Genomic DNA, 25,163 nt, shown 5'->3' with positions numbered 1-25,163 from the left:
TGAATTTAATCAAAGCTTGGACAATTTCTGACAAGATCTCTGTGAGACTGAAACATTCAACAAACAGCTTATTAAATTAAATTAGCTGGGAGCTATCAGTGCAGAGCACAGATCTTGTCTAAATGATTACTCACGCGCGACCACCCTCACACATCTGGTACAATAAAGTTGACAATGGTTACCATTTCAGAAAACATGAGAAGGTATTTATAGTTTACAATACACTAAAAAGAACACATTTAGAATTTAATAGACTCAATAAAACTGTAACATAGAGCTTTAAAGGAGGGATGCAAAATAAATAGAAATGTGATTAAACACATCAAACACACTTCAATCTTTCTGATATTACTTAATTTCCCTGAGTACCAATCCTAGTCTGTTGACATCACTAAAAGTGTTTCACAAGGACTACAACATTACATGTAAACTTTTTCTTTTCTAGTAGGGAACTTCCTTTTGGAGCCACACTGCCACACATGACTAGGTCACAGTTAATGGCAACTTTTCTTCCCACAGGTTTTCTTTGTGTGTTTATACAACAAGCTTTGGTTTTCAGTGATATAAACTGCGTCAGTGCTGTTTGCACCTTTTATGCATGTTCAGCTCCAAAATCCACAAACCTTACAAAAAGAAGCCTTAGCATTTTTTTAATTTAAAAATCCCTTTTTCTAAAATGACACTTCAACATGGAGAAAGTTGCTTTCCATGTACTTTCCATCAAGTGTCCAAAGCGAAGAGCAGAGAAATGACATAAATGGATTCCCTTCTGATGCCGATCACTCCTTCTTCCCTTCATGACCATTAGCTGCTAAAAGCTCTTGGCGGTCTCTCTGGTGTTTGTGCCAGCTTTTGCTCTTCCGGATGGCAAATCGAACAATGTCTACCATAAAGACCCAGGAAAGGGCGTACATGGCCACTCCGCCACACTTGATAAAGAATCTCGGCCTGGGGGAGATCAGCTCACAGTACAGCATTGTGCCTCCCACGAAGATTCGCATCACCACAAACAGCAGCACAAACAGGACGTCCACAACGTCCCCCAGCAGAGTCCCGTAATGTCCAGTCTGCTTGAGGAACCAGCGCGCCTGCAAGAGAGGGTTGGTGATTTCACTGCCAAAGAGCACAGCGCACGACTCGATGCCAGACTCCCCCAACCAAAGGGTCAACAGGATTCCCAGGATGCTCATGGTGTGGTGGGCCAGCATAACTGGTCCCTCTGTACGGAAGTACACACACCAGGCCATGTCAAAAATAAAATAGCCCAGACTCAGGACCATGGCACTTATCTGCAGAGGGGTGTTCTTTGTACCTGGCGTCCACAGACAAAAAAAGACCGGCTTTAGTTAGCTTCTTATCGAAACAGATAAAACAAGTTATTACTGTGAAATGAGCACATAGGTTTTTTATTGGCATGTAACAAAAATAGCTCGAGAACTTTTTGTCTTTGTGTCTAAAGATTTTTCAGCACCTTACAAAAAGTTTCCACTGGTAGTTAGAGCTCAACTGTGCTAACTAGTTTAGATGCCTCATGTCTGCATCAATTTTCAAAGAAAAAGCAGCAGATGTTACAGTAAAAACTAATAGATGAACCTAAACAGTAATGTCACATTAATGCATAAGAGAATATAATATTAAGTCTGTGAGCTGCTTAAAATCTATGCTGTGTCTCTGCATCCTTGCTGTCTTTTTAGGTTTTAATGTGCACACAAAATCTTGACAAGCTGCATCCCCTACCTGGATAAGTAAAAGGCCAAGGTCCATCTACATAGCCTATGTACGCTGTGATGCAGACTGCCAGGATCCCGTGCACCAGTGTGACGAGTCGACAGTTCCATTCGTAGCTCCTGGATCCGTTAACGTTACACAGGACAAAGTAGAAAGACACCCAGCAGGATAGGCACAGGAGAGCACAAACGACAAGCACAGCCATCTTCCCCTCTGAAGGTAAGTCAAACAAAGAAAAGCAGCAAATTTCAGCTAAACAAACTTCTCAGCAGTCATCAAGCCAACTCTGACTCCCATTACATGGCAAGAGAAAAATGCAAGGAGGAACTTCTTGCTCTGTAATATCACTTACAGTAGAAAAAGAAAGAATCACCGTCCAGAGATTTGAACTGTGCACTCTTTGTGAGGGAGCAACAATTAGCCTTTGCTTGAACTATAATAGTACTATAGTAGGCCGGCTGAGGGTCTGGTGGGGTGAGGGGGAGGTCTCTTCTTCTGCTGTGACGTTTGTACTAGGAGGTGAGACCATGCAGACAGATGAGCCCACCCTCAGTGAACTGGAACAAGATGTACACTTGATTCTTAAAGATTCGAGCTAGTTTCAAAACTGGCAGAGAGGTTACTGGGTGCTGGGTCTCAGACAGTTCCCAAGAGGGACAAAGGCTCTTTCTCCCTTATTATTTGACATCTGCACTAATAAGCAAACAAAAAATGTCCCGTTGCTATCTTCGTTGTTATGTTTGTGATGTCCACATGCCAGCCAAATAAACTAAAAGATATTCAGTTACTACAACACACATATAAGAGCAATAAATGACTATATTTAAGAGGCGGGACACTGAACCGTTTCAGATTTTCTGCTTGAAAATGAATATGTCAATAAATTAATTCATCTGTTTATGGACTCTGCTGCAAATCATTTTACAGTTTCACTTGTACTATGGATAAAAAGGATGCACCTAAGGATGATATGAAGACTAGGCTTGAATTTATAGTCTTAGAAAACCTGCATGTTCATCTGAAAACGCACAATAAAGTAGGGGGAAAAAAATCACAAGCAAACAAAGGAAACATCTGAGATCTGAATATGCAATGACAAAATTATGTAATGACATAAAATAAAACTAGTAAGTCTTGAACGATTCCACATTTCTCTATATTTATCTTCTTTTTTTTTTTTTTTTTTTTTTTATTTTTTTATATTTATCTTCCAAGAAGCCAGACGTTCTGGTTTTGAGTGATCGTTCTCCATGCTTTATGAAGGGTTTTGAAAGTTTTTCAGTCCAGTCCTTTGACCTGACCATTTTCTTGGGAATGTTTTTTTTTAATTCAAGGATAAAAAGGGACCTAACTCCAGGAATAAACCAGTATTATGCCTACATAATAGAAAATCCATTTTAAATTGTGCCTTGTGCACTCTGTTAGTAGCAGACAGTCACAAAACTGTTCTCTTTTTTGAATCTATAAAAAAATATGCCACAGATACTACACTTTAACGTGCATAAAATAGTATTTTTGCACCAATACAGTTATTCCAAAAACAACTAGAGGATGGAAACATGGCATATCTTAGTACCGCATGCAGTGTGTCATTAAAAGATCTGAGGAACCTGGACAAGAGGAGAACAAAAGCAGAAGTGGCAGGCCGAAAAAAAAAAAAGATCTGTAATACATGAACAATATTTGAAAGTCGTGTCCTTAAGAAATAAGAAAAAATCCAGCAAGGATGTGACACAAGTCCTAAGAGATGCGTCTGGCCCAGACAATTCATCAGTTGATCCATCTACTTTTCACTGGAGACTCATCAGAAATGGTCTCAGTGGAAGGGTGGCTGTCAAGAAGCCATTCTTAATCAACAGATAACAGGCAGAAAAGACTGAGGTATGCCAAATTGCACAGGATCTTGTTAAAATTGATGGAATTATAAACACAGAGAAGTACACTCAGATTCTAATCCTCCATGCAGCCCAATGTGGAAAGCGTCTGATTTGCAGCTGCTTTGTTTTTCAGCATGACAATGATCCCAAACACTGCCAATGCAGTAAAGACATACCCGGATAGAAAAAACACATAATGGAACACTATCATTCATGGATTGGCCTCCCCAGAGCCCGGACCTCAACATTACTGAAGCAGTGTGAGATCATCTTGACAGAGAACAGAACAAAAGTCATCCAACATCCAAAAAAGACTACTTAAACTTTTAAAAAAATGAAAAGAAAGCTTACCTAAGAGAGTTCAGGCAAAGCTAAGGAATAACGATTGTTGCCAAATATTGACTTTCAGGCGCTTTAGAATTGTACAAACTCTGTTTTTGCCTTATTACACTGCATTCCCATGTATGTTTGCACATGTTTCAATATATGCTCATTTTACTAGCAAAATATAAAGAAATGAGTGGGGACTCAAGACTTCTGTAGAGTACACACAAGAAAACACCAGGTAACTGAACAACTACCTTTATGTTTATTATTTGTTTTTCTTCATTACAGCATGCCCTGTGTATGATGCTGCAGGCTTTCCTAGGATAAGGGTGAAAGGACGGGAACTGGCAACCAGAGCCCACGAACAAATGAAGAAATTTCTTCATTTGTTCGTGGGCCAGTTTATTGATGGTGACAGCAAAAGCAGCTGTTGCTAACAATGTGAAAGGGCAGCAGCAGAGCAGGGCCATAGCTCATCCCTTAGCCGAGGGGATGCTATCATAACAGGCTAACTCTGCACTGGCACTATTAGATGGATCAGGGAGCAAGCTAACCGCTAGCAAGCTAACAAAGCCTTGTTTTATGGGGTTACAACACGTTTATAAATGCGGTGAAATATAATTACCTTGACGGTTCACATGTGGCTGTCTCTCTGTTTACATCCTGGCTGTTTTGCGTCCTCTGAAGCAAATATATGCTCGTAGAAGACCGAGGCAGGTTTGTTTGGACACACACTTTGCTGTCCTTTAACTGAACGGCACCGGGTAGCAGCAACAGCAGCCTCCTTCAGCATCCTTTGTATCCCATTACAAGTGGCTGCATTTGCATGCTCTGCTACTATTAACTTGCTAGCACTACAAAGTGTATTTCATCCTGCTTATATTATCCCGTGCAATACCATAGTTAGAGATTAAAGTAGATTTATGCAATATTTTGTAGGAAAAGCATGCTTTCATCCTTGATGTAGCGATGGCAGGCTCTTTTTCTTTCGGAACAGGGGCGACACCGTGTGGGAAATAGTGGAAATTACAACCCTGATCGAAAGACTGGCATAACACACCTGAGTGCAAAACAGGACAATTTATTGGAGCACCCAGAAGCAGATGACTATGCAAAGAATCTAAACTGTATCTCTCTTAATTCCCATACACCGATTCCTTTGCCCCCCCCCCAAACACACACACACACACACACACACACACACACACACCTCCTTATACCCCATATAAGGCTTAATAAAATTACTCCAATATACCACAAATAACTTCCAAGCTGTCCATGCAGTGCAAAGAAGGACTTTATTAAAACAATTTATGTAAAACAGCTCTTAAAAATTGTACTTAACCAAATTGCTTCATTTTTTTCCCCTTACGGCAGCTTTTTTAATTACAACATATTAAAAACTCTTTCATAGAAAAAAAAAATATGTTTAACAATGTAATCTACAATTACATAGCAAAAACATCAGTAAAATGTTAAGGCACTTGATCACCAGAGAAGGCCACAAATAGGTGTGTTTCACTCATTTGGTTCTTCAGTTAGCAGGACATACCAGCACACTAAAAACTCTTTTATCCTCTTTTTTCTCCCTTTTTTTTGCGTTATGGCAGTAAAAAGGCTGAAGTTATTGAGGAAAAGCAGTCTTTTCTTTAACCTAGTACTATAAAGAACAGACAGACAAGTTAAATTTGGTCCCACAAATTTAAGAAGTGCTTCTTGAATTACACGTAAATTATCGGGGGCAGATATGAGATGCGTAAATTTATAGCAGGCAAAGCCGGAAACCAAGAACCAGAATTCTGGCAGCGCGCATAAAAGTCTAAAAATGCTGGTTAACCAGAAGATGGCAGTGTGGATCATTAAAGCGCCTGTTGCTTGAATGGATCCTCACATTGGGGAGGAAAAACAAAACAAAAAAACACCACCATACTGAAGAGCTTGTGTCCAGAAACTGAAACTTTAAACGGCTCCTTTCACAGCATTTCTTTGACTTTGGTTTGACACTTTTTAAACAGACTGAGAGGGGTGCGAGTTGTGGGCAGGAGGTGTCCCCATGGATAATGACAGGGCAACTCGGATAAATCTTCACTATTAAATAGGATAATATGCCTGTTTTTCTACACCGTCTATACAAGAATGAAAACAGGCAGCATAAAAGCAAAACAGGATATGGATGAGAAACAACAGCCAAGAGGTTAACCTGAAATATGTTCGAATACTTTGTGTTACTGAGGCTCTGTGGTTTAAGATGAACTTCAGAAACTAACTTAAACTTAATGCCTACAGGGAAGCAAACAGATGAGGTTATTATATTAAAAAGATTTTTTTTTTTTTTTAATGATAGTCCTCCATAATTTCACTTTGCAACCAAAATAAATAAAGATAGCATTGGAGAGGTTTTGTTTTTTCTTTGTAAGCATGCTTACATGGTAAAAAACAGCATTTAGCTGGTAATAAACTGTTTTCACAGAGCTTTATAAGACAGATAATTCCAACATTCAAATTTTCCTTCACCAGGATGGAAGAATTTGTTTGTCTACCTCCTTTTGACTGAGAGTGGGACAGTGTTGTTCCTCTGCCGGTGTATGACTGTCCATCTTTTGTGCATACCATAGCTTGTTTGAGAGGTTTTGTTTAATTTGCCCCACTCACTTTCCCCAAAAAGGCACAAAAGTGACAGCTTCTTGGCAAAAGGAAAACACAAAAATAAAAAAAAAATTTTTATATAATATATATATATATATATATATATATATATATATATATATATATATATATATATATATATATAGTTAAGGCTGACAGCAAGAGGTCATTTTCCACCAGAAACATTAGTGAAAAATTAGTGACTTTGCTGCATCTCCCTTAAAAGCTTTTGGTCTCATCTGGAACCTGAATTTATTTCTACTTCAACGTGAATGTCTGGATGTCGGCCCTCCCCACCTGACACAGCTTCACTTCACATGATATAAACCAAGGTCCAGTGTTGCTGTGGTTAGCATGGGTGGAGAAGCATTGGCTGGGCTGGCAAAAAAGAAAAAGAAGTCTTCTCGTTTCTTAAACATCCACAACAAAACTCTAGGTCTCCTCGTCCCAGAGGCAGAGCTGTTTTTGGGGAACATAGTACGTGAAATGGTATCCTTTGCTGCAGCTCTTGATGCCACACTTGTAGGTGGAGCCCTTGCCTGTTGCGTCCCGGCTGCGGCAGTACTTCAGCAGACACGGGTACCACTCCAGCCGCAGGGTGTACGTGCAGAGACATGGCTGCCACAAGTCTTTAGTAGCATGACAGGCCTGAAAGCTGGGTAGCTCTGTTGCTTGGGGCAGAACCTCAAATATGGAGCCGTCCACTCCTGTAAAACAAACAGATAGGGAAGCATGTGGCAGTTAAAAACAAAAAGCAAGCAGTCGCGCGTCTGCGCCGATCGCTCCCTTTTCTGATTCCGCTCAATTAAATGCGGCTGTGATCTAGAGAGCGCAAACAAAGTGGCATAAAACAGGCGAGATGCTGCAGTGAAAGGGCAGCTTTGTTATGCTAAGGAGACGCTACGATAGGTCCCTGTGCAGATAACGGCGCAGAGCGCTCGGTGAACCGTGACCATCAACATTGTTTTCTTAATAACAAAGCTGTCAGCTGACAATAGTGCTGTCGTATGAATTCTCCTCAGCTCGAATAATTTGGATTTCGCTGCTATAAAGAATCTGCATCTCGCTGCAAACTGCTTTTTTGAAAACAAATGGTTAAATAATGGGCTGAACCTCTCCGATAAACAAAATTAATCTGCATGCACACACATGCCGTTTCACCCTATTTCATAGTGTGCAAGAAGGCAGTTTGGAGAGCAAAGAGCGAAAGAGGAGAGGAACCTAGATAACATGCACAGTCACACAGTCTTATCATTGAAACCCCACAAGATAATACTTGAAGTCATATCACTAGAATTAAGTGGAAAGAGGTGTCTTGAAGAGAGAAACAGGGAAGATAGTGTTGAGGAGATTAGGAGAATCAGTTCAGAGACGTATGCAGAATTAGAGAGACAATCAGGAGAGGAGAAAGAAAGGGGGGGGGGGGGGGGGTACAATAACACCAGCAGAGTTTATGTGAGGTTCAATAATAAACAAAAATCAGATGGCCGCTGACCTTTTTCCAGCCAGTATTTCACATCTGCCTCACTCGTGTAGATGGCCTCGCGAGCCTCGCTACACATGTTGTGGATGTGGGCGCTGAGGTGCCAGGCCCGACTTAGATTGACCGCTGCGCTCATAGTCAGCTGCTCCAGGCCTCTCCGCTCCTCTGCCAAACGAATGGCCTGGGGATTTTTCTGGGAAAGACGTAATATCCTCAGATTCTCCACAGTATATAATCAGCTGAAAAATCTCCATAGCACAATCTCCACCGTGTCATACCTGCCTGAGACGGGCCATGGACTCGCTGGGGATGATCTCATTGCGGTTGAGGCGGGACACGAAGCACAGGGCTTGGTACTGGTTCTGCCCTCGTTCCAGCTCGCCCAGGATCAGCGCTCGGAATATTTTCACATCCTGAAAAAGCCAAAGGGATGAGAAATGAAAAGGCTGAACAGATGACTCCCGGAAAGTATCGGGAATAGTAGTCGAGGCAAGGTTATGATAAGTTGTTGTTTATATGAGGAGAATCATCCAAATTAGAACACATACTGTTTCCATTACGGTACTTAAAGCAGTTCAAAGATGTCCAAACAGCTGTCTACTCAAAGAAACAAAGGGTTTATATTCACCTCACCCATAAAGGCTCACATGACAGCTTGTTGATACTTTTTGTCTGCAGACCTGTGCAATGAGGCTCCTATAATACTGTAGTATTCTGCTGTGTCAAATTAAACCTTTCCAGCCTGTTTCTTGTCAGACCTACTAGAATTTCTCACATGCCAGAAATGTCAGACTCAATTTAGCATGCTGTTTAAAGTAGAACTGTACTACTAGCAAAATGCCAATAGTGAGAATTTACACACACACACACACACACACACACACACACACTGCTGTTGGCAAATGCACGAGCGATCTGGCACCAAACCAAAAAGGCCATAAAGAGTTTGGTGAGGGGCAAGGCAAAGCATGATGGGAAGCTTCGACAGTGTGGAGAGCAGAGCAGTAGACCTGTCCTCCTATTCATTAGAACCCCACTCCAAACCCCCTCCTCCTTGGCTTCAGCTCCAACACAGACACACACAGTCCTAAATACCCCTCCTCCGCTTTTCACACACCCGTCTGAAGCAAACAGGCAGCTGAGGAGTAACAGTTTGAAGGCTTTCACTCCCTGAGCAGGAGGAACTCTGGAATAGATAAACAGCTCCGAGATAACCCCACTGAGTTCTTCTTAAGCTCTTCCACTTCCTGTATGGAGAAGAGTACACCCTGGCAAGAAGGCAATGCATTCTGCCTCACAAGTGTTTACGCTCTGCAGTCCTTTACAGACTGCTTGGATCTTCACTCCAACAGCCACTTTTGTCTGTGAAAAGAGACACTGGCAAGGGTACAATAGCAGCACGGGTATTACACAAGGCAATCCTGTTTGACCCCTGGAAAGAAAATTACTAAGCAAATATTGATTATATAGCTTTATGAGCTGTTCACATGGTACTCAGAGGAACACAGAAATGAGCCAGTGGAAATTATATGCCTCAGCTTTTTCCTGCAGACACAAAACAATAAGATAATGTCAAAGAGCGGAGGAAGAGATATCACAGCGAAAAGAGTGAGTACAATGCCTACAGCGAGAAGGACAAGAGGGCCATTTGCCCCAGAGTGCAGGAGTAAGCAGAGGCCATGACTTCAAGACCTCCCATGCTGCAGACACATAGTGCTACGCTGGGACACCGGGTGGGGAGAAGAGAGGGAGGGAGGGACAGAAAGAAGAGGAAGGTATTTGTGTCAGCCACATGGATTTGCCCCAGGGCTCTCTGGGTAATTACAGAGCAGCATGGCAGTTCCACTAGTTCTGCTTCTCTGGAAGCGACTCAACAGCAAAGCAAAGACACTGATCCCCTCCTGTTGTGTCATTATGTCTCGTGATTAATGATTGTCTAATTTCTACTCTGCGTCTAGGCCAAAAGGGCAAAGGTAGTTTAACAGTGCTTACTGTGGCAACGATTTTTATTGATGCAATTTTGTATCAAAATGACATCATCTGCACACCATGGAAAGTCTTACGGGCACAGTTTGACAGTTTGAGCACTGACAGCAATCTTCTCTCGAAGAGGTTGGGAGAAAAAAGAAAAAAAAAAAACACAACCTCAAGACTGTTATGTACGTATAAAAATGCAACAAGCAGTCAAGTGGCATATTTAGGATCACATTTTAGCAGTTACAGAAAGAATCTTTAAGAACAAAAAAGCACTACCAGAGTAAAGTGAGCATGCATTTATGGGATCAAATATTTAGAAGACCACAGAAGAACTGAAGATGAAGAAGGGGCGCTGCTAATGAAAGTACCACACAAGCTATCGGGCAGTCATGGTGTTGAAAAATTGGGAGCACAGATTGGGAGCTGTGGCAAGTCGACAGGGTGAAATATTACAGGGGGTACTAAGGGTAACATCCATTCCCGTTGTTATGTCTCATTATGGCAAAGTAAACAAACAATAATGATGAAATACCAAAAGGTATGTGTTTTACTGCCTAGTTTTATTGTTTTGGCTAAGTTTTTGGACTTACATTACCTAATTAGGAAGCAAACAGGCAGCGATCAGGTTCCAGAAAATAATTTCCCCAGAAGCAGCTTCTGGCTACACGTAGCTAGAATTAGCATTGGATCAGTTTTGACCTAAGACATGTCAAGCTATGCCGAGCAAATGAGAAGGTCAGGATGGCAGGAAAATCCCCTTAATTCTAGAAAAAAAACAAAAAAAAACAAAACAAAACATACAAACCCCCCCCAAAACAACCCTCCTCCTGGAGATTAAATGCTTCACTTCTGAAGAGCTCCTGAAATGATTTGAAGCCATGCCAAGGACAGAGCAAAGCTGCACAACAAACATAAAGCACGCTCATGATGTATTACTGGGGTAGCGCAGACTATTCTAGGATGTGGCAGCATTATGCTTCAGGTAAACTCCAAAAAAAATGGCTGCACCAGATATGAGAGCAGAGTTTGTGTGCACCGCACCCACCATTCAAACTACAGAAAATTACTCTAGTACTGGCATTTTGCCAGTAGACTACCTGGCTGGTGGTACTTAAGAGTTTACAGTAGTCTATAGATTTCCATTTATCCGTGTTACACAATTTGAGTTAAAATATAGAAATTAAAACTCTGAAGATCAGAAGTTGAATATAAAACCATACCTGCAACTATTAACTAAAGAGATACTTTCACCTGCATACCTGCTTTAGAACTTTTTCATTGCACAAAGAACCGCTCCAGCTGGTCTGTGGATTCAAACCGGACACTTTCTTGCTATGACCTGGACGATGCTAACCATTGCCCCTCATAAATATATATTTGTCTTAGCATTTTAGTGTTTAGAGGATATAACTTGTCCGTAAGTGTATAACGGCTGGCCCTCCGTCAACCTAGTTCTACTGGAGGTTTCTTCCTGTTAGAAGAGTTTTTCCTCCCCACTGTCACCAAAGTGCTTGCTAATTGGGAGCCATCTGATTGTTGGGGTTTTCTGCTTTATTCTACATATTTGTAGCAACTTTACCTTACAATTTAAAGCGCCTCGAGGTGACTGTTGTTGTGATTTGCTGCTATATGAAAAACTGAACTGCACTGAATTGAACTTTTACAGGTTCTGGATGGTGATATTTCTTTTATCTTTATCTTCTGACAGGCCAAGATGTTCAGTAGTCTTCATATTCAGCTGGCAGCATTGGTATATTTTGTGCGCAGTCATGTAGTGAGAGTAGTTAAAATTTAATTACGACCTTTGAATGGCAACACCAAACCAGTGCTGAGGACATGTCAGCTCAGGTCACGCTCGAGTAAAATTTCACTGACATTCTGACAGCAAACAGAGTAAAATAGTTATATCATCTTTGCTGCCCGCCAGAAAAAACCACCACCGTTTGGGATGTGTGCAGACACACTCCAAAGCGTGATAAAGAAAACACAATAAAGGAGTGAAACGTGAAGTGATTAAAGTAAGGTTTACACCTGTTGTTATGATGACAGGCAATATCACTAGGAGAGAGTGCGCACTCGTCTTACTGATCAAACAACAGCTATCTCTTTTTACAATCTCCCAAGTGGGAAGGTGTTTTTAAAGTCGCCGAATTATGCAAACAGAGAACTGACAGAAGATCAAACAAATATGAGATGGGGAGGAAAAGCGCTTCTGTGGTCACAGTATGGGGTAATCCCTTCCTGTTGTAACAAAACCTGCTTCATTCGTGTCATGGATTATAGAGAAAGATTTCGTCAGTTCCTGATAAAATACACCACACTGCCAAAAAGTAGACAAAATAATTACCTGGGATGCATATGGCAAGAAAAACAGTAATGCTGGAATCGAGTAGACTTGCTAGAGCTTGAAAGCACCCCTTAATTTCAAAATACTGCCTAAAGAGGAGGTGCCCACATTTGGAAAATGAGTCACCCCCCTTAAAGAGTGTTTACACCTAGAAAAAAAAATTAGAGTAATAATTTGCTGACCAACATTACAGAAAATAACCACCTTTGGACATTACGAATTAAAAAGGCAACCTTATTCCCATCTTTAAAAAGACTGGCGATACCATAATCAAAGGGCAGCGTATCCTTGAGTTTTTTTTACTCTAGCAGAGCAGCGTAAATGTCAGCATGGCTATAAATAATCCACACAAGTGCGAATTCCTTAACATTGCTCGCTTACACATAGGACTTAGTCCATTTGCAGACAAACTACCACTGGCCAACAGCCAAACAAGTCTGTATTCATGCAACATGACTGGTGGGTCAAACGAAGACCTGTTAATCAGGAGAGAGGGTGGGGGCTCGTTTCATTGGTGGTTACCTTTGGTGGGTCAGATTATTTAAGAGGTGCACAAAAGCCCATTCAGACACTCAAAGGGTGCCATTTACAGTGAACATTCTCAGACACTGTAACCCAGCAAGACAAACTCCGTCTCCTTGCAGAGTATATACCTGGTTTACAGGCTGTTAAAATAGGAGCCCAGCAATGAAAAGCAGTCCAAACGCTCATGGGAACATTGCACCTGCACTTGCAAGAGATATATGCATCTCAGTTTGAGTGCCATTCTGGCTGAACAGATTCACACTCGATGCAAGGATGGATATTCACGCACAAGTGCACCCACACACACACACACACACACACACAGTACAGCAGTATGTGTTCCCTGTGCAGGGGGTTCTTCCTGTTTTCAAATCCCCCCTAAGACCCTGTCTGTTGATAAGGCTGATGGCTGGCTGTGGAGGACTGCTGGTAAGCCACGCTCTGATGAGTCATTTGGGATCAGTGTGGGTCTGTGTGGATATTTGCCTGACATAGGACCAAAAAGTTTATGTAATACTTTAAAAAAAATGAACAAATAAGATTAAAGTCAAGCTTGTATGCTAACAAAAGTAAAAAAGGGCAATGTAATCTTTACATAAAATTCAGCACCGTGCAGCCTTCCAGTTTATTCCCTTGTCTCGAGTGATGAAACCTTGTGTTTACCTTTAAAATCCCGAACCTACGTAAATGGCTCCGACTGCCTTTTGAAAACACATATGGATTTAAAATGTTTGGTGACGGGACAGGGTATTTGCTTTAGTGTGTGAGGGAAGCCATTCAAAGCAGCAAAAAAAAAAAAAAAAAAAAAAAAAAAAAAGCACAGGTTTTTGGCAGGGATTAAAGATCATTTTGGGAGACAGAGGGAGAGACGCACACAGACAAAAGGAACGGGAGAAAAGCCACTGAGCTAAGACATGCTTTGAGCTGAAGTTAATTACAGACGCCCCAAAGGCAGGAATGTGGAGCCACATTTAGGTCTGGTCACACCTGGCTGTCCAAAGAGCTAACCAATTAGTAAACACTGGCAATGAATGGACAATCAAAACACTGGAAGCCATGAAAAGAAAGGTTTTCCTGTTGGCTATTCTCCTGACAACAATGCAAAAGGAGCTTACCTTTCCCAGTGCATGAGGGGTTAATGTTTAGGTGTTACACATGAGCACAAAAATACAACCGAAATTCTTTTTAAAAGACTAACTCTGCACAGCCCACAACATCATTTTATTCATTCATGCAGAATCTGGATACAATTAAGTAGACACACAAACAGTTTATGGGGGACTCGGCATCCAGGAAATGAGAAGGAGGCAAACAGTGAGTGCTAACAGGGAAGGAAATGAGGCAGATAGATGAGCCATAAACAATAGAGATGGCCACAGTCCCATTCAGCCTCCAACTGTTGTTGCACATCTTTCATATCCGGTTTCAGGAACCACAAAAATAATGGTATTATTCCAACTATACATATTGATAATAGGTTTTATGTAACAACATATCCTTTATCAGCCTTTTTCATAAAAAACTGAATCCGTTTTATGACAGGAAAGGTGACACGACATCAGATTGTTGACAAGGAAAAGGGTGTTGTAATGCCTTCCCAGGTGTGGACCCCTATGACTTAACTGCCTGAACTATCACTGACCTAAAAATAAAATAAATAAGTCCAAAGTTTGCGAAGTGGCGCTACCCAAACGGACACAGCCATGAATTTGACAAAAAGAATATTTCAGGAGACAGAAAGATCTGGCACGCTTCAATTCTTTGTCAGTGTCATTGCCAATCTTCTTCATCTTAAACCATCTGTAGTTAGACAAAAATTACAACTATGTACACTGCAAGCCACAACTGCCGTCTTCATGTCCGTCAAAGGCTGCTACCACAGCACCGTGCGGTCCCTGTTCTGATCAGTGAGAATTTTTTTTTTTTTTTTTTTTTTTTAAAAAGCTAGATGATAGTCATCTCTCTGCTCTGGTCTCTTTCCCTGGAAGCAGAGACTGTGAAAATGGGAAGCTCTTTATCAGCAGTATTAAATGTGAACATCTGGCCTTCTGGCGAGAGGAGGAGGGGAAAAGGATAAAGACACCAACAGGCGCAAAGGGGCCACCAGAGGCCAAAGGGGGATCATGAGGAGACCCGAATGGCAACAACAAGACCACAGAAGAAGCTTGTTTTGGTGTTTTGTTTCTAATTTTTAGGATTTTGAGCCAGCAGGGAAAATTATGGCCATGGGTAAAAAAAACAAACAAAAAAAAAAAGTTCATTTTTAAAATACTTCAAAGTTAGCTGAACTCTTCCTCCAGCACAGAGTAACCTTACAAGATCTTAATGTATTAAAATGAAAAGTAAGCGTTCAAGAATGCCACCTCATAGATTTAAGACAAAAAAGCAGAACTAGGCAGTAACTTCTCTGAACAGAGTCATTTTCCCACGCAAAAAACATACAAAAGGAAAGCAGAGTAGGAGGCGAGGTCTTCAAAGTTCATCCCTTGAGTAAACAATTTGCCACATGGATTTCTGTGACTCACAGATTGCTCACAGTCACCGTTTGGAGTGTGAAAACCTGTGTGCCTTATAACGTACTGAACGTACCTGAAGCAACAACAACACTTCCTGGAACAGGTGACACTCACCCATAAAAAGGACTTTACAAGTTTGTACAAGTGACAAAGAGGGATGGTGTTTCAAGGTTGAGTAAGAAGCAAGGTGTGGCAGCCAAAAGTAAAGAAAAAAAAAAAAGGTTGCTACGGTACTGTACTAATGTGAAGTACCTGTAACATGGGAAAAAAAAACACAACAGCCAGTTGTGACTCTTGGCAATCCTCTGCGTTTTACACTAACAAGAAAAAGAACAAAGTGGACTGTCATCAGGCCTCCCACGCAGGAAAGAAAAGAAAAGAAAAAGAGTTTGTCTGACAGATAATGCAGTTAAACAATTCTAATGGCTCATACAGCATACGAAGGCTCGAAGAGAACTCGGAATGAGCACCTGCCTAACTGGGTCACGCTCTGCAACTCAATGGGAGGGCACACAGAAAAGCTAACCAACCTAACTCCCCACCCTCAACTTTCCTTCTGTGTTTGACACAGCACATGAGGGTGTGTGGAAAAAAAAAAAAAAAAAAAAAAAATCTCCAATCCATTCTTACAGCAAGCTTATTTCTGGGCGTGTGCATAAAGCCTCTGTGCTTTGAAGACCATCACAATGAGCTGAGCTGACGGTAACGCAGGCCTCCACAGTGAAAGCTGATCCAGTTTGCAAGGTTCAGGGAGAAAAAAAAAAAAAAAAGAAAACCGACACTGACGTGCTCATCAGTGCCATCATTCACAAGATCCTGACCCAGTTAACGGGATGGTGTAAGGTGCAGATGATCATCCCCATCGAAAAACTCTGAACCTCAAATATAGTTGGTGATTTTTTTGGATCAGCAGTTTCTTTGTTCTCCCACACCCCTATTTTCAAAATTGTTCCAATAACTGAGGTTTTGGTGAGAACAGCAAACTCCTAAAGCTTTGTCACCCAAAGTAGTAAAAACGCTAGCGTGAGTGGAAGCCTTTCAAATTTCCTTCTAACTGATGGTATCAGCTGTTTATTCCTACTATCTCAAACTATGCAGTTCTAGTTTTAAAGTGCAGAAAGAAAGAAAAAGATCCTCTGAGCTTTAACGACCATATTAGGTGGCTGAAGGGGTGACAGGAGACTGTCTGCATTTTGTTTCAGATGCTTTTAAATCACTTTTGACTTTTCTTGCTGGTTAGGATTAGGCATTAAAAAAAACAAACCCATAGTTAAGAGAACAAGAGGGACTGCGGTTGGGTTTAAACATGCCACCCGACATTGCACTTAAAGGGCAAAGGAATCCTTTACAAGCATTCACATGCAGTCGCTTAAGAGTGACAAACTTGCTACATTATTTAAAGCACACCTTAGATGTATCAAAGGACACCTAGTTATTTGACATCATGGAAATGACAGCAATGCACTTGCTACTGGTCGCCTATCATTAAATTGTAACTGCAGTGCGCCCCACGGTGTACTTCTAATAAGAGTCCCAAGCCCTGATAAGCATGGAGGTTTGCATCAAGAAGGAATCGAATCAAACATCTAGGAATAAAAGAAGACCTAAAAAGTCTATAAATCAAAATAGGCCCCGAAATTTAAAACCCTGAAATCGTATCCAGATAATAAAAAGGCTTTACAGTTGCAGGCCAAGGTGCCTGTAACTATAGATGTACGATGATGTGCACCACTGCATCCCAGATCCCCGTGAAGTCATTCACATTCACGCATTGATGGACAGAAAAGACAAGACACACAAACACCAAATCTGGAAAGACCCAAAACAAGCCCTGAAAGATGAGGGTCATTTCCCTCGCATTGACCTTAAGACAACGGTTTATGTTAAGCTCAGGGTACTAGCCTGTGTTGAACCATAAATTGCAGAATTTAATGGGGGGGAAAGGGAGAAATACCAAATTGGCAGCTACCTTCTCTATTCAGAGCGACATCTGTGCTGAGATTTGTCTCACAGTGGGAAAAAAAAAAAAAAAAAAAAAAAAAAAAAAAATCTGCAGATCGACGTGAAACATTTCATCAGGATATTTCTGAGCTGCAGACAGATTGCTGCAATTTTACATAATTTAGAGTCGATTCAGCTGTAAATACTTCATGGAGACCCCAGACAGGAATGAAAAGCTCCTTTACTGCACGCTGAAAAAAAAAAGAAAAAGAAAAAGAGTGTAACCTTCAAATGCAATTACAGAATAAGTGGCAGATAATCAACTCCATCCAACCCCAGAACGCCTGTGCTTCATAAAAAAAGCGAACCGCACTATCATAAATCTGTTGCTTTGAAGTGAACAGACAGCGGTATCCACATGTTGAGATTCAGTCAACATGACACAGAGGTGTCATGAGCAAGCTAAAACCACCTTTTCATCTTTTCCATATGCTTACAGACCATCAGAGAACCTTCCTGAAATTGCTGCACAGCTCATACACTGTGATTCATTGCTTGGATAAGGTTGACTAAACTTCCCTCTCACATTCAGCAGACCACTTCACCAGTGTCTAATGGCTATAACATGTACCATCACATTTTGCCACGTATTCACAAAGCAGCAAATAGTAATGAGGCTGCTGTCCCGTGACTACATTTCAGTTCTTTTTTTAAATCTCAGTGAACGAGACTTGCTCTTCAAAATGTGACATTATCTATCGAGCCATCCATATTTTTTGTGTCTCATCATTAGAACTCAGTGTTTAACATCCCTCTTAAAACACTCCGCTTCCCACAGGCGCTCGTCTGAACTATATATTCATGGCAGCTGGAAGTGACAGCTCGTCCAACTTTCCATAAATCTTGGGAGATACTGCACAAGACTTGAATGAAAACCACATGCAGAAGAAACAAGGCGGGGGCAGGAGACGAGGGGGGGGTGAGACAGAAAGAGGGGAGAGGTAGGGGGGAGCAGCAAGAGGCTGACCTACAACTGTACAGATAAATCAGGCAGCGGAAAAGTAAAGCGATCTAAGAGGTTCAAATAAACCAAACCATATGTGCAGATGTGATGTGCGCTGGCGTGTGTGCATGCGTGACGGGATACAGCAACCCTGCACGGTCAGGAAAAGGGCTCCCTGCTCTCAGATCACTGTACGTCTCTTTCTGTGGGTGTCACCAGCGATTGGGGGGTGACGGCCTCTTCTCTTTCAACTCTAAATTAGCTGTTTTGGTTAGTGAACCAGACGTGCAGATCAAAAAGGTCAGACATGCCCACTTAATCCTGGTAAATCTCCCCCTTCACATCTCGCCAGCCTGTCAGCTTCTGTGTGACAGCAACCATCACAGACACATGCCTTTGCTCTGTGCACCCCCCCACCCACCACACACGCCCCTCTTATGCAAAGCAGTTGTTTTTTATTTTGCAAGACTGACAATTTCACGAGTCTCCGGACAGCCATTGACAAAAGCAAAACAGTGTCATCTTTCCAAAATGTTACAAATGGTTGGCGTTGGACCCTCGAGCTGTTTGTCTACATTTTAGAAGAATGCTAAATATGGCCACTTATGATCAGCTCTGAACGGGACCCTTGAGCTGCAGGGGTTTCGAAGGCCATTAGGGTCTTGGGGGCGTCACATCTAAGGAGCAGCAGCTGTCTTGACCTCGGTGAAGCTCAGCTGTGATGGAAAGGGATGAATGAAACTTTATACTTCAGCTTAAATATGGGCTACAGTAACTGCTCAGATGTTTCCCCTTTATTTAAAAAAAAAAGGCTTTAGGTGTGATTTTGTTTAAGATTCAGATCTGTGACCCTGGATTAAAATTTAACAAAATAGCTTGAACCAAGAAGCCATTGTTGCGGATTTCAACACCTAAGGGATACACAGATTTGGGGATACTTGGGGATTCTGATTATGTGAACGGTGCAGATCCTTGATCAGATTTTTTGGGGGGGGGGGTTGTAGGGGGTGGATGGGTGTATTACCAAAGTAAGGGGGTGGAGGGGCACAGCAGTAGTGCCTTTTAGTTAGATTTGGACTGATTTTAAGGATTAGTGACAAGACACAATTTCTTATTTTTACGTGGGGACTTCCTATAGTGACTTCCAGGACCACCGAGGGAGTGTTATGAGTCTGCAGGTATAAAATGGGAAGCATGAAATTAAGTTCTTTGTTAATTAGTTCTGATTCTGGAGGGGAAATTGCAGCTATTCAATAACCTAAAATTCAAATGAGCCCGGGGGAAGTATCCGCTTCATGTTCAGCGGTAAGCAGGACAACCTCTTACCCGTTTGAAGTCCACCACAAAAGTGATGAGCGTCCCATCGCCCTGCTTGAACTCGAGTGATATCGAGTCTTTCTCGCTGTCCGCCTCCAAAACCTCCTCGGTCACCAGTCCGTCAGAGAGCCGGACTCGGACCCGCAGCTCTGCAGCGAGTCCCACAGCCACGAGCAGCACAAGGGCGCAGAAACGAGTCAGTATCCGACCTGAAGCCGCGGAGATGCAACTCGCAAACATCCCCGAAGACGCAAAACCGTACCCGAGAGAGCAAAAAATCGAGGCGAAATCCAGAGATCTCCGCTCATATCCCAGCTGTGTTCTTCTCTTGTGCCGTGTTGTCTCGTCAAGTCTTTTCCTTCATGATCAAAGTTTGGTGGGTCACTCTTTCATGCGGTCCCCCCGCCGTGCGTCAGTACTTTCCACAATTACGGGCACATTCATAGGAATCAGGCGACAAACACACGTCCTCACTGTAATCTCTCCCTTTCACTTCTGGGACCAGTTCCCTTCCATTGAAAGTGTGTCGCTCCGGTGTTGTTGATAAGATCATGCGCACTTCAGCTCCCTCCCGCACCACAGTCAAGAGTCCGATGATTGCACGCTGCTTCTCACTCTGCTTTGTGTTGATGTTCACGTCTTCTCTCTCTCTCTCTTTTCTTACCTCCTTCTGACTCTCACTCAGTCCCGTCACTTCCTATCCGTCGGTATCCCGCTGCTCGCCTGGCCTCCAAACTTTCTGCGGCGTGTGAGTGAAAGAGCGCACTGATGGTAGTAAACTCTTAAAGCCATACCACCCTCAGAAAAGTCTGCCCATCCCCCTAAAGGCCTCATGTGATCCTCCTGCACTCCACAGCAAATGGGCTAATAATACCCCCCCTCCTCCACCCCAGCAATTATAAAAAAAAAGGTGTTTGTAGGGGGATTTGTAAATCACAGCTCCGTGCGTGTTGCTCACGGCATGTAGGGATGAATAAAATGCACGAGCAAACTATACCGTGCAGCTGGCGGTGATCGTAAAGCAAACAATAACCAAGCAGGTAAAATGTTGGAAACATAGAAGATATTATCTTAAGTTTAAAAGCCCTGTGATGTGAGTAAATAGGATGCGCGCGGATGTGCTATCGTATGGAGGTAATATTGGATTAAATGCGCTAAAACAGGGATGTCAAACATAAGGCCAGGGGGCCAAAATCGGTCAGCCAAAGATTTCAAACTGGTCCACTGAGCAGCTTTAGAAACTGTGAAGGTGCATGTAAATTGTTGGTTTTAAACTGTATTTTCACAAGTTTTTGCAGCCTCTCCTACTCATAAAGACTTCACCTTAATGGCCTCTCCATGGCCATTCATACAGCACCAAAGTAAAAAAGCGGTAGTTTGTTTTTTCCTTCACTACATTTTTTAAAATCTTCTATAGGAATTTGATTTTTACAGTCGGTTCACGTTAAAAAAAAAATCAATCAATCAGTCAATAAAGGAAATAAAGGACACTGTGGAGGTAAACAGACGACACGGAGCTATTAGTTGTCACTCCTGCTTTATTCTTCTTCTCACATCAACTGAACACATCGCGCCACAAAACACATCAACACACTTCCTCAACACTGGGTATGAGTGGAGCCCTAAAGGACATATTCTGTCAGCTGACAGAAATGTTTTTGTTTTACACTCACTGGACCTTGTGCACAATCAGAACTTTTTCTGTCATTTTACACATTTATTTCTTACAATTTATGGCCAAAGAGTCACTCTGACAGACTTCTTTCATTTACTACAGCAGTGTTTCATTATGATGTAGAAAAACTGAGACACACCATTGAAATTACACTTCTTCTTTTTTTTATTAAAGTATCCTGGGGAGTACATTTGTAGTTAAAGTTGTTTACAGCTAGCTCTGTGATCCACAGTGCAAAATGAGTTTGACATCCCTGCTCTAAAACATCTTTGAAAATTATCCCCAAGAATGAGGAAAACAGATATTTTGTTGTCAGTCTCCAATTTTTATGTAACTTCCGTAGAATATAAATTTTAGTTCTTGCATGAATCCATCGCAATACGCAGGATAAGCACTATGGTTATAGTTTTTGCAGCTCACTTTCTTGTTTTTCAGGTGTTTATGCATCCGCCTAATCTCCCTGAGACGTTTGTATTTATGTATTTATGACTCCAGTGGCTCTAGCATCTAAAATAAATCTGGAGATAATCACTGCCTTTGATGACAACATATAGTTGAGTCACAGGTTTCAGTTGCAGGGAAAAAAGACAGTCACTCCTTTATTCTTATTATGTGTTTTTTCATTTTACGATGCCCTCGAGAGAAAGCTTGACAAACCCGAGGTGAGAGCTGACAAACAGATAAAAGCCGCCTATCTGAAGCAAGATCGCAGCTCCACATGAAATGGTAGATTACCACTTTATGTGTGTGTGTGTGTGTGTTGCAGATTTAAGTTTGACAGCCATGCAGTAATTTTCATATCTCCATTGGCTGCTGCACTGCATTCTGGGTGGGCTAGGCCCCGGTTTGGTGACCCCAAACGTGGCAGCACACTAAAGCTGCTGTGACCAAGAGATGGTCGCTCCAGTGAAGAGGAAAACAAACAGAGAAGCCATTAAGCAGAGCAAACATTGTTAGGTTTGCCTGGAGAGACCAAACTGGGCCCTGGGCCCTCATAGAGTCGAGGACGGGAGGTCAGGCAAACACACCCCTTTGTGATGGAGGTTAGTTCTCGAGTATTCTCCTGCTACATCTTAGTTAGAGCATCCAAACACATGCTAGCTTAAGCTAATGGAAAGCAATGGGATGTAGGGATTGCCCGACTACACTGTCAGCAAACATGTAAAGCTTCCTCCACCTTTCTTACTTAATAATTAAGAGGAAAAGTAATTCTGGGGTTCTGTTTAAAAATCATGTGCTTGCACGTCATATTTGCACACACATACGCACACGCAGTTGTCCAAAGTACAATAAAGCTTTGAGGTTAAAGCTAGAGCAGAGGCAGACAAACACGACTGTGTACAGAGAGTGTTTATGATTAACCAGCAATTTTGTTGCCCCGTGATAATTCACTGTCACAACGAGCAGTTTACGGTTAATTACATGAGCACTGTTCCTGTCAGGCAACAACTGAGAGGAGAGCTACTTTTGTTTGGTTAATTTACTGTAAAGGGAAGAGATAAACGAAAGTGAAAAGCACTTGAAAAATGTGATTGGACTTGTATGTGTGCATTACACTTACGCATCTTAAAACAATGTTTACCTCACATGTCTTGATGTTCGTTTGTGCAAGTCTACATGCACACCTCGTAACGTGCATGTAGGAAAAAGCATGTGCATGTAACGTGCATGTGTGTGCTTTTTTCTTTCCAGCAACAGAGCCGTGGAGTTTCACGCAATCTTGATATCTCGCATCAATAAGTGAAAAACAGATCACAAATTAATCAAAATATGTACAATAAGCTTGTGGGGATAGGTTAATTGGAAAATCCAAATTGTCACTAGGTGTGAATGTGCGAATGAATGTGAGTGCGAATGGTTGTCTGTCCCTGTGTGTTGGCCCTGCGACAGACTGGCGACCTGTCCAGGGTGTACCCCGCCTCTCGCCCTATGACAGCTGGGATAGGCTCCAGCGCCCCCCGCGACCCTGAAAAGGATAAGCGGAAGCGAAGGGATGGATGGATGGATGGATGTACAATAAGGAATAATAAGGAATAAGGAAACCTCTGATTTAGTAAGCTGCGCTGAGCCGTAAAATGTAGAATCATAAATAACCACCAACACTGGCTCTTCCGCCTTTCCACTCTTTGATGAGCTCCAGTTGTGCTTATTTGTAAGGTATTCAGCTTTGACCCAAGGTGCTAATACTGCACTCCAGTCGTGCGTGTGTGCATTTATGTGTTTGCACGTGCATGGACTTGCACAAAGTTGGTTTGAAATGGTGGCATTTGATGAGGGATTTGTGCCACCCAGACTGCACCTTTAACCAAAACAGCAATTTTTGCCACTGAACTGAGCATAACAAGAGGGCCGATCCTTCTGCAACTGATTAGATTTGTCATTTTAATAAATGTATTGGCTTAGAATAGAAGTTTATTACTCATGTGAATCCCTTGCCTTTTATAGTAAAGGTTAAAAACACTCCTGGTGGACACTTTTTTATAATTGTTGGTTGATTGCCATGCAGGTTTGCAGTTATGCCCCAATAGCACAATATTTATGGCTTGCTCAACCAAAGGATTCAGAGGTAATCAGAAAGCCTCCCAGACCAACAAGCTGGTGATGTTTCCCCTCTGTAGTGCAGCAGAATGAGGACAGCCGGTGGGGGAGAGCCAAGCTCTGTGGTTGATCTCTACTTGATCTCTCCCCGAGACAGATGCCAGAAGTGTTTGTGCGTATGCATGTGTGTTTGTGTTCATGAGAGTGTGTTGTATTTGCACAAGGATTGCAGGAGCTGAAGCTGCTTCCCAGTCCTCTGATGATATTTTCATATTTTTGCTTCCCTTCTTCTCTCTTTTCCCTCTCCCTCGCTCACTGCTTGTGTGTTGGAGGAGCAACCAGTCGCTCGGCAAGCTCCGTGCTGTAGGCTGGCTGAAGATATCTCCTTACACATGTGGGGCTCTGAGGCCACAGTAACCCTTTTTGGAGCATAGGCATGCATGGAGGAACAGAGAGAAGAGAAGAGCTGGATAATGGTGGGGAGACATGTAACTAAAGGCAAGCAGAGCGGAGCTTTATATATAACACATTTTATACACAAGGGAAATTTAATGAGCTCTATGTAAAAAAGAAAAGAAGAAAGGGAAAAGAAGAAGAGAAATTATGCTAATAATAGTGATGGTAGCTGGCAACAAATTCATAAATAGATGTATTCAGTTACAAAGAATCTGCATCACATATTGTGGTCTCAAGGTTTGGTTATGCTTTTTGGATTCTTCTTATTTTGAGTTCTTGATCTCATTTATAGTTGAATGACTTTCAGTTTATGTGACATTGTTTAGTTTTTGGTTGATGTTTGGATAAATTCTCCCTGGTGTTTCCTTAGGCTGTCCCAATTTCTCTGGCTACGCATGTCTTCCATTCCTCATATTGAACCTCTCAGTTCCTTAAAATGCATCTGGAGGAGAGAAGCGAGAGGAGGCTTGCCAGAGGAGCTATAATCGAGGATGCGCAGGTGTATTCTTTAGAGGTTTTAAAAATTCATTGTATAAAAAGGAGCAGCACAAAGCTTAAATATATCCTGTGCGAGAGGAGGACAACAACATGTCCTTTTTATGTTGTATGATGATCAAATCTATTGCGTTCTCTGTTTTGACGTGGGTAACACATTGCAAGTTTGATTATTTATCTATTTATTCAAATATACACGTATTCGATTATAGTCTGTCGTAACATCAAGTATTCAGAAATAGCAGAAAATAGTAGAACTTCCTAGATCGTATTAATTTCGTCATTTTTCACCAAGTAGGTTATGTTTTTGGC

The 25,163-nt window shown here is 41.9% G+C and overlaps 2 protein-coding genes across 3 annotated transcripts; both read right to left on the bottom strand.

The window, feature by feature from the left end:
- Window positions 1–674: 674 nt before the first annotated feature.
- tlcd5a (TLC domain containing 5a) lies at window positions 675–6,690 on the bottom strand. Of its 2 annotated transcripts, none has more exons than XM_040009731.1 (3): window positions 4,558–6,690; window positions 1,738–1,941; window positions 675–1,312 (listed from the first exon to the last, which is right to left on the bottom strand). In XM_040009731.1, exons 2-3 carry the CDS (start codon window positions 1,931–1,933, stop codon window positions 780–782), a joined length of 729 nt encoding a protein of 242 aa, XP_039865665.1. In that variant the 5' UTR covers window positions 1,934–1,941; window positions 4,558–6,690; the 3' UTR covers window positions 675–779. The 2 variants fall into 2 exon arrangements, with proteins under 2 accessions (XP_039865665.1, XP_039865666.1); XM_040009732.1 differs by lacking the exon at window positions 4,558–6,690 and adding an exon at window positions 2,081–2,891.
- A 34-nt stretch (window positions 6,691–6,724) lies between these two features.
- oafa (OAF homolog a (Drosophila)) lies at window positions 6,725–23,561 on the bottom strand. The gene is made up of 5 exons (XM_040009730.1): window positions 23,550–23,561; window positions 19,697–20,156; window positions 8,340–8,474; window positions 8,074–8,254; window positions 6,725–7,285 (listed from the first exon to the last, which is right to left on the bottom strand). The coding sequence occupies exons 2-5, from the start codon at window positions 19,925–19,927 to the stop codon at window positions 7,011–7,013; spliced, it is 822 nt and encodes a 273-aa protein (XP_039865664.1). The 5' UTR covers window positions 19,928–20,156; window positions 23,550–23,561; the 3' UTR covers window positions 6,725–7,010.
- Window positions 23,562–25,163: the final 1,602 nt, after the last annotated feature.

The sequence above is a fragment of the Simochromis diagramma genome, unplaced genomic scaffold, assembly GCF_900408965.1.
Source record: "Simochromis diagramma unplaced genomic scaffold, fSimDia1.1 OVJJ01000344.1, whole genome shotgun sequence".
Lineage (NCBI taxonomy): Eukaryota > Metazoa > Chordata > Actinopteri > Cichliformes > Cichlidae > Simochromis > Simochromis diagramma.
Note: the sequence above shows the minus strand (reverse complement) of the source record. Positions and strands in the feature narration are given on the sequence as shown.